Source organism: Biomphalaria glabrata, chromosome 17 (genome assembly GCF_947242115.1).
Source record: "Biomphalaria glabrata chromosome 17, xgBioGlab47.1, whole genome shotgun sequence".
Classification (NCBI taxonomy): domain Eukaryota; kingdom Metazoa; phylum Mollusca; class Gastropoda; family Planorbidae; genus Biomphalaria; species Biomphalaria glabrata.
Genome location: NC_074727.1, coordinates 12,553,709 through 12,563,945, shown reverse-complemented (window position 1 = coordinate 12,563,945; position 10,237 = coordinate 12,553,709). Strand labels below are relative to the sequence as shown.

At 33.9% G+C, this 10,237-nt stretch overlaps 2 protein-coding genes across 7 annotated transcripts in view; one reads left to right on the top strand and one right to left on the bottom strand.

The window, feature by feature from the left end:
• The first annotated feature begins 971 nt into the window (after positions 1–971).
• Positions 972–4,704, top strand: LOC106071467 (involucrin-like). Its single transcript, XM_056016254.1, has 3 exons — positions 972–986; positions 2,270–2,449; positions 4,108–4,704. The coding sequence occupies exons 1-3, from the start codon at positions 972–974 to the stop codon at positions 4,702–4,704; spliced, it is 792 nt and encodes a 263-aa protein (XP_055872229.1).
• A 1,598-nt stretch (positions 4,705–6,302) lies between these two features.
• LOC106071475 (atrial natriuretic peptide-converting enzyme-like) overlaps positions 6,303–10,237 on the bottom strand; it is a 59,343-nt gene continuing 55,408 nt past the window's right edge. For all 6 annotated transcript variants that reach the window (XM_013231588.2, XM_013231592.2, XM_056015109.1 and 3 more), the window contains one exon: positions 6,303–10,009. In XM_013231588.2, the coding sequence (XP_013087042.2) occupies positions 9,830–10,009 (180 nt within the window). In that variant the 3' untranslated portion in view covers positions 6,303–9,829. The remainder of the gene's footprint in view (positions 10,010–10,237) is intronic.

The following is a 10,237-nucleotide window of genomic DNA, read 5'->3' as shown; positions in this document are numbered from 1 at the left end:
ACAACCTAGGCGTAACTATTGTAGGCCTACAATAACAATACCGGTATAGATGAAAATACGAACATTCACACACGAAACACATACACACTCACAACCAGCGCTTTATGAATTAGAATTCTATGTATTTCTCGATGACGACAGATGATCTTGTAACACTCTGACCGAAAGTGGGATGAAGGAGTTTTTAAATCTTTCTGTTTTAGTCCTAATGGAAAGGAGACGACCACTTCGTTCAGTTCTTATGTAACAGTGGTTTAATGGGTGCATATTGTCTTTAAGAATCGTGATCAAGTGTTTTGGAAAGGCATCTTTCATGAAAAAGCTTTTCAAGAGATGGTAGCTGTGTTCGAGTGATATAGGCCTACGATGCTTTTTTAATTAGTCTATTTAGTCTAAGTCGTTGTGCTAGTGAAGTATTACCATACCAGCAGGTGATTGCAAAGTTAATTAGGAGACAGTTTGTGTGGAAAACTCAAAATCGGCCCCTGAAGTGGTCCATTCAGGCGCTAAAAAGCATGTTTCAATATTTAAAAAAAAATTATCAGAATGAAATTCTATTAAAGGCAAATGACAGAAGAATGCAGAGTTGGATATGAACATGACCTAGCTGATGTATTATAATGATTATCTAATTGTTTTGTAAAGGGCCAATCTATTATTCAAAGCCTCAAGAAAAAAACAATTCGTAAAAAAAATAATTTTAAAAAATCCTTTAGTTACGTGTGTCATAACTGTAGTAGGCTCATAGCGTTGCAGTTCACGCGATAATATGAAAAACTACTAATTAATTGTTGTTTTAAATTATGTTCCACTTATATGCATACTAAATAGATTTTTTTTCTCTTTACAAAAAAAAAATAAACATTTCTTTCTTGTAAATGTAGTAGTTAGTATGACAGAACTTACTTAATTTAGCAATAAAATTGTAAAAAAAAATGTTTTGGACAAAAAATCTAAAAACGTTTGCATAAATGTGCTTGGATATGGTAAATAGTGGTAGTCTCCATTGTTTATTTCTATTAATAGTGAATAGTTGTAAATATGGTGTATTTTTATGAAGAAAAAAAAATGCTTACATAATTGATTTTAAAAATTAGATATTTCGCTTTCAGAAAAGAAAAAAGTAGCCATTGCAACTGAACTTTGAATGGTCTAAAATATTATGATATCGTATTTTCAATATCTTTTCTTAATTGCGAGATCTAAACGGGATGGATGGACAAACGGACGGACGGACAGTCAGACCACACAAAACTAATATCGTCTTTCCCCTTTTGGGGGCCGCTAATAATAATAATAATTCATAGAATCAACTCAAGAAAAAAAAACTATTGAGAGTATGTATGGACAATTGAAGGATAAGCCTTAATGGGGATAAATTTAGGTTCTGTCCAGATAAGAAGGGTGACTATCTCCGCTCTGGTTTGCCTAGCAATTAACCAACTATCTAAATTACTCCATAGCACTACAGACGGTTTTAGGGTTGACTCTAAATGTACAAATAGTGTGTCTCGCCTATTATACATGGATGATTTAAAGCTATATACAGAAACCGAGCAAAAATTACAAACCTAAACTAAAACAATAAAACGCTTCCGTGACGATGTCTTTTGGCTTGGATAAGTAGGCCCTGCCCTATGGCATCATAAGCATTAAAAAGTGCAAGTCAGCCAATACTAAAATTGCATTTGATGGCTTCGAGGAATTGAACTCTGCTACTCTTCAAAATATTTTGGAATTAAACCAGAATGTCACGATAAACCATAAACAAAAATAAAAGAAGACTTTTTTTTGTAAATATAAGCAACGAGTAAATTATAAAAATCCTCAACACTAAAGAGACTGGCAGTAACCTCAGCACTGCAATAAATAGCTAGGCCGTTCCAATGCTCCTTTACATAACAGTTTGTCACTCCATTTTATGGCACCGATCTAAATGATATTGACAGACTCATGAGAAAACTACTAACCGAATTTCGATGTTTACATACCAAGTCCTCCCATAAAGGCAGGAAGTCATGTATTGAAGAACATCTACACATTGTGTAAGATGCAAGTTTAAAAAAAATACGATCAAAACTGCAGGCCTCCAACAATGAACTAGTTTTCTTCCTAACCAAATAGGACTCCAAAGCAACCCCTCTCAGCCTAATCAATGCTGCTGTTTAATGTTGGTTGGGACGACGCAGGGCATGAGCTTCACCAATGAGAAAGAAAAACACTGCACGGAAAATTAACGGCCCTATTACATGGTGACAACATTGACTAGGCTGCTTCCTTAACATGGCTCAAAGCTGGTCATCTCTATCCTGAAACAGAAGGCTTTGTTACAGCAATACAGGGCAGAGCAATAAGAACAACAAATGACGAGAAGCATGTCCTAAAAATCAATGTTGTTGACAAATGCCGACAATGTGGAAATGTGGGTGAGTCAAATGAACACATTATGGTAGGATGTTCAGCCTTATCAGGATCTGCCTACCTGGGTCGCCATAACCCAGCTGCAAAATTAATACACCAACACTTGGCTTTGACACACAATTTGATCAATAAGGATACTCCTCCCTATTACAAATAGTCACCACAAGAAGTTCTCAAGTCTACTGATCACTTAGGCCTATTTTACTGGGATAGGCCTATTTTGACTGACAAAGCGTAGATTTTAATCGCCTTGATCAGCTGTTTATTGTTTAAAAAAAAAAAGCTACCACTATTGACATCGCCGTACCTTTGTTAGGCACTGTCTCATAATATAAGAAAAACTGAAATAGAAAAAACAAAGAAAATATGGGAACCTAGGCTGGAGATTAAGCGTTTATGGAAGTTATGTAAAAATAATAATATACCCCATTGTTATATCAAACGAGGGTATAATGACAACTGACCTCAGAGATACCTTCAAGGCCCTTAACATTCCTAAGAAGGTTCTCATTGCCTGTCAGGGGGTGGAACTGCTACAGGCCTGTCACATCACCAGAAAATTCCCCAGTGGGCACCGATAAAGGGATTACAATGAATTTTGTTTCTCTTTAACGAAACTCGACCCTGGCAGTGCCAGGGGATGAATAGGCCTACTCGTTAGTTTCTAACATATTAATAAATAATAATCTTAAGTTTTATTTTTCCCCTTTTTGCAGGGCCGGATTTAGACTTCACAATTTGAGATCGTGTGGGCCCTTTGTGTCATAGAGGCTATCAGTACTAAATATGAATTTCGGATAATAGGAGGGTTTCACAATTACGAAGTATATAGATTGTGAAATGATTCACCTTTACAAGAAATGGTTTATTTTTAAAAGAATTCTTTAAAAAGTGTACTGGAGTCAATCGCTGCACTACCACCAAGATTTAGAGGATGACCAGCACAAGGAATTTACTGTATCTAGTATCTTTCTTAATCTTCATTATTATTTCCTAGCTGACTTGGTGACCTCTGCAGCATACGTTTTGTAAATCAATGCCGAAAAAACAACACACACACATTATTACCAACAGCAAATATTGTTTTAAAGTAGACATTAGTATAGGACACGAAAAACTGGTAGGCTCCTATCAGAAGTTTTAAATATCTCGAAGCTATTGTTTCAGGCAGAGGATTGTCACAGTCTCGGTTGACATTGCCTGTTATATGTTCACCTTAGGTCATGACACGTGAAACTCCTGACATAGAAACAGGAAGTAAGAATGACCAAACTGAAATTTATGCAGTAGTATCCTTTTGGTCAGCAGTTAGGTAGTATCTTTTGGTCCGGTCTGGACGGTAGCAACTTTGAGAGTCGGGTAGTAACTTTGAGTTGAATAGAGTCGAGGCCAGTGGTCACTTGAGACAGGACATATATTTCTAGTAGTTAGTTTTCTGTACTAAGGAGTCGTTATTGTTACCCGCTGTGATGCGGACGTGATTTAATAAGTAAAGTTATATGTGCATCTATTCCTGAGGAAGTCTGTTGGAGATGTTAGATACCGCTGTGATGCGGACGTGATTTAATAAGTAAAGTTATATGTATATCTATTCCTGAGGAAGTCTGTTGGAGATGTTAGATACCGCTGTGATGCGGATGTTCGTTTTGTCTCCAACGTTTCTTACCCTGTCATCCACTTGAACAGAAGGAAGAGCCAAGCCAAGGAATACTGTATGCTGGAATTGAACAGAAGGAAGAGCCAAGTGAAGGAATACTGTATGCTGGAATTGAACAGAAGGAAGAGCCAAGTGAAGGAATACTGTATGCTGGAATTGAACAGAAGGAAGAGCCAAGCCAAAGAATACTATATGCTGGAATTGAACAGAAGGAAGAGCCAAGCCAAAGATTACTGTATGCTGGAATTGAACAGAAGGAAGAGCCAAGCCAAAGATTACTGTATGCTGGAATTGAACAGAAGGAAGAGCCAAGCCAAAGAATACTGTATGCTGGAATTGAACAGAAGCAAGAGCCAAGCCAAAGAATACTGTATGCTGGAATTGAACAGAAGGAAGAGCCAAGCCAAAGAATACTGTATGCTGGAATTGAACAGAAGGAAGAGCCAAGCCAAAGATTACTGTATGCTGGAATTGAACAGAAGGAAGAGCCAAGCCAAAGAATACTGTATGCTGGAATTGAACAGAAGGAAGAGCCAAGCCAAGGAATACTGTATGCTGGAATTGAACAGAAGGAAGAGCCAAGTGAAGGAATACTGTATGCTGGAATTGATTCACAGAATCAGTGAGAAACATGCGGAACGACAACACGCCACAAGTCGCCAGAAAACGCGCTGACCTCAGTTTTTGAGTAGTACGCAGGATGCCACAAAGTAAAAGCATTACTCATGGCTCTAACACAGGAGCTTGCTAAGCAGCGAACATGAAATAAGGATCAAGAAAAAAAAAACGCCATAAGGCGGTACTTTTAAGTTATTAGTTAAAAGATTACAAAAGATTGTAAAATAAAAGACGTGACATTGATCGACTTAAAATAAAAGCGAGACACTGGCCGTCCCGCCCGACTTTTTAAGAAAAGCGTGACAGGCGGTTCATAGAGGGACTGTCAAGTAAAGCTGGGACGTTTGGTCACTTTACTATAATCCTCGACACAAAAAAAAAATCAGACAGCTGCGGTCAATGGTCATGGTCTAGCCATTGTAAAAAAAAATACAAGCTAAGTAGCATGGCCAAATTACGAGATTCTCGGGGAAAACAAAAACTTGGTCTGCTGGGAACAGTACCAAAGAAAATAGAGTTCGACAAAAGAATCGATGGGAAGACAACTTCAGGAAATGGATAGGTCAAATTATGACAAATACTCTAATCCTTAAAAAAAAAAAAAAAAAAAGACAGAGGAATGGACAGACAGAGACGGTCCACATCATGTGTGGTTCTGTGAACGGTTCAACAGGCAGAGAGACAATTGGAATTACGAAGTAATACTAGATGAGAATTTAATATGCTATTTTATATTTAATCACAGTATTAGACCAGCGGTTCCTTCACAAGACCAAGTAGAGTCTAAATATATCATGGCTCTTCTTGTAGAATAGAGGAATTATATAAGGTACCTTCGGTCTCGCATGACAAAGGTTGCGCTCCACTGGTTTTAGTTTCTTCTTGAACCGGGGCAGAATGTTGTGACTAATCAAGCCGATTCTGGAGCAGCAAAGTTTGCCACAGTTCTAGCATGTGTATGTATTTGTCTTAGGGCTAGCTCATAGGGCACCTTTCTTTCTCATTCTCTTGTCTAAGGCTGCTTCGTTTCTTTTGCTCTCGGCGAGCTTATACCAGCATTCACAGTCTTGTCTCTATGTTGCTATTTCATCCCAAACCACTATAATAGATAACTGAAATTTTCATGTCTCGCTTACAGACATCTCTGTAGGTTAGTTTTGGGTGGCCCTTAGGTCTGATTCCCTCCTTCCATCTGGAATGCAGGTGACATGTCCTAGACAACGCAGTCTTCTAAGTGTCAAAGTAGCATAGTTACTGTGCCTATTGGCCAATTTCAAAACGTCCTGATTGGAGACACAATCCCCTAAGGAGATGCACATCATGTGTTTCATACACCGCAAAGTGAAAACTATTTAATCTATCTAAGCTCTTGATGTTGTCCAAGAGAAGAGTTTTATAATGACACAGCTCTTCTTGTGGAGTAGAGGAATTAAGACATCCTCATAATGTGAACTTTTTGCCTGGTCAGTTAGATGATTACCAGTTTTTATTTTCCCATTTGTGGTAAGTCATTTCTGATTTCCCCAAGGGAGTTAAGTTTACTATGGGACTAAAGATTTTAATGTTTGTGTTTTGTCAATAAAGCAAAGCACATAATACAGAAGAATAAAGTTTTGACAACATATTTTTTTATTGACATCATAATGTCAATTTTAAGAGGGAAAAAAAGCATCAATAATTAAAAGAATACAGACAACATTTTTTAATTTCTCCAGCAATTAAATTATTAATAAAAAAATTGTTACCTTCTGTGTAAAGAATTTTGAAAGTTTTGATTTTGAATGTACATTTTATTTATATGTATTTGTCTATTGAAAAAGTCATTCTATTTTATGAGTATTGTTGAATCCTTATGGAAAACATAACAATCTTATTATTAGTAGTAGTTTTAAACATTTAGTGTTTAATACATTCAAGTCATGTCCAAAAATAACTGATTATGTAAGAGTGTATCATATCGGTTATAAGTCTATTGTTGACAATTCTTCTCTGTTGCACACTGAATTGAATGGCCAAAGAATATCATTCAGCACACAGAGACAAAAATACTATGAAGTAATTCCTTTTTATTTTCCTTTTTTTTAAATCACTGTCTATTTCTTTTCTTTCCTTGGTGGATAAAGCTGATCTACTTAGTTTATCAAATTGAGAACTACGAGTAAAAAAGGTTTCACTTTATCAAGGCATTAAAGACTTCACTTGTACATTTGTGACTTTCCTTCACGTAAATGAAGATTATTTTGCGCAAACCTCCTGTGGGATGGCTGCGGACAGAGTTCAAACCTGGGACTATCTATATTGACAGTCTGGAGCACATTCCATATGACAAGGCAGCCATCCTTTGACCTTTTGATTTCTCACATAAAAGTTAATAGTTATTAACAGCCAATTAGATAAGTACATTATGGAATGATGCAATGTTAGCTGTATCATTCTTTACAACCATTTCAAAGACCCATTGCTACCAATATCTATGTTGAACTTTAAAAAAAAAACAATTAAACCTCACAGGACAGAGCTAAATATAAAACATCTTCAATGATAGTATGTGACTATTAAAAGATAGATCTAGTAGTTCTGAAATTTGAAAGCTGAAACAATATTGCATTGAAAAAAAAAAAGTTAACACAATAAAAGGTATATCTATGTACACAAAAATGTACATTTGTATCTACCAAAAGTAAATGTAAATTCTATAACAGTATAACAAGATATGTTAAAAAAAATGTAAGTACTATTGATATGGTTAAAAATACACTGTAATGCTTAATATATAATACTCATAAATATAAATCATGATATATTCACAACCATTGAATTAAGAATGAACACATTAGTAAAACTCTGTTAAAACAGGAAAGAGCCTCAATCAGCAGTTGTACAGAAAATGAACAAAAGTTTACATTTAATAAAAATTTGGTTAAAAAAAATACAAGAAAAGGGAGAGAAAAATATATTACTAGGGTAATTATAAACATATACCAGATTTGATTTATATACAAATATTTTGAAATGATTGTATTTAAAAAAAATAAAGGTAAGAAACCTAATTACTATAATTGGCATTTTCAGGGAGCAAATAGATCAGATGTATAGAAAGAGGGAAAGGAAATATTCCATTGTTAAAAATGCCAGCTTTAATGTTCTTGTAGTAGCAGACATTCTGCAATTACTGGTTAAAGAAACACAAAAAGAAGGTGTATTGACATTGAAAGGGTATGATATTTTTTCACTAATGCAAGTTATACACTCAGAAACAAAGAAAATTCTTTATCTTAGTAATATATAGAATACATATAAAGTACAATTGTAAAAGTTACCCCTTTAAGACCTCTCGATCTATGGGGGCAGATGATATTTGACAGTCAACGAGGGTGTCATGTGGCCAGCTTTAACATCCCCAACATGTCAGGTACCCATTAGAGTTGAGTACCTGAAATTCTTCAATGAGATTCAATCTCAAAACTCCTCAAAGAGGAACCCAAGCACTTTTCCACTCGGCCATCATGCTCAGCAATATACATTTAGTCTGTGCTTAAATTTTACACACAAAAAAAGTAAAACTATTGACTATAAGAATAAAATGTAAAAATATGATTACAAAAAATAAATTATATCTTAAAGCAGCACAATAAATTAAAGATAATTCTGTCAAATTTTTTTGCCTTGTGAAAACTCATGCAAAGTACAGAACAAAAGCCATAAAGCAATCTATAACAAATAAAAGCTGTATTAGCCACCAAACACAAATGAAGTGTACATAGAGTCATACATTCTCAAAAATACTTTTTTTAAAATACATATTTTGCTATAACTGCTGATAAAAACACAGAGAAAGACTTTGGTCTAAGAGTCAATAAAATGTAGACTTCTGAAACAACATAAGGCAAGTTCAGCATTCAATTTGATATGTAAGTAAATATTGAAAAAAGAAAATAGATATAAATTTGTAAAATAAAAACAATTTTTTTTTTTGGATACAAAAGGGCAAATGAAAACTGACGATTAAACTTGGAACACAAAATCGAATTGATGAACAACCATGTGACTTTTTGAGAACTTTCACAAACACAGAAAAATACCAAAGAAATTGGTTCAAATTTACAAAGAGTTTTAATTAAGACCCAGTGCTACAAGACAGAGTTTAAAAAAGCATTTACTATAATCATATCTTTATTTTATGTTTATGCAAAGAAGGCCATGCACTTCAATCTTTGCCTTTAAAAGATAGTTACATTTTGCACTGAATAAGTTGTGGGCCTGATTCAACTTGGATGCAATCATTTTGATTTTTTTATTTAGCTTGTCTTTTTAGCTCAATGATGCCACAAACTTGTTAATAAGCTGGTTATGAAGCTCTAGATCTCAGCTATGAAAATTAGCCTTAATAAATGATTTTAACTTGAAGCATAAATTTGAAAATTGTAAATATTTTCAAAGTGAGAATCTTATAAACAAATATTTTAGCAGGCACATTGAATATAAAATAAATTACTGAGATTCAGAAAAAAATTTCATTGAATACAAAAAAAAGCACTAAATTTTCACAATCATTAAACATGTAATAAACATTTGTTAATTTTTAAAAATCCACTTTTTGAATAGCAAAAATGTTACAAAGATTATACATTAAAAAAAATGAATTTTTGATTTAGATTTTCTTTGAAAGCAAACGAACAATAAAAAATGTTTTGACTAAAATAAGTAAAAATGGAACATTTTTTAGTAGGCCTTGACTCTGTTATATAATACAGACGTTACTTCAAAAAAGATAATTACTCTCAAAAGATAGGACTGAGTGTAATTGCAATTATAAAAGAAACTCCAAATGATGTAAACATAAAAAGGAGCTTGTATATATATATATAAACACATATTTAATTGACAACAATGTACTTTAATAAATTAAATTGTTTGATAAAAAAATTTGATGTGTAAAAGTTTTTTGTCTATATATCTTTTGTATCAAAGAAATTGCCATTATTATTACAATAAGGGCGTAAAGAAGATAAATGGCTTTTGATTTTTGGTTGCATTGAAAAGCAACATTATTAGAATCTATATAAATACAATTTTCTCATTTATTTCATAAAAAGATGCTATTGACACATATTTTCATTCTCTATAATGTTGTCATGGTGATCTTTTTCCCATTATGTTCTTTATCCACTGAACCGATGTTGAAACACGAGCAAACCTGTTGCTTAATGACCTCCCTTGACCACAAACAGAAGCACCTCTACTCATTATTCCGGCCAATGTATAAAGTCCAGAAGCTGGATCCAAGCACATCAATGGTCCTCCACTGTCTCCCTGCAAAGAAGATCCTTAAGTTAAAACATTAAATATAGACCACAATGCTGTTTGTGATCATTTACTGAATTAAAGAATACTTAAAAAAAACTTGAAAATATTACATTGCTTATCTATTTATATTTAAAACATTTTATTTATTCGAATGCTACAGTTTTAAAATTTCATTTCTGAATGTTGGAATTTTTAATATTATTTCTACATATTAGATTTTTAGAAATTTCATTT

What these genes read in the sequence shown, in the direction of transcription:
- LOC106071467 (XM_056016254.1), top strand. An exon ending in AGTCAAATGAACACATTATG is followed by an intron (nt 2,450 to 4,107) that starts GTAGGATGTTCA and finishes CCACTTGAACAG; the next exon opens with AAGGAAGAGCCAAGCCAAGG.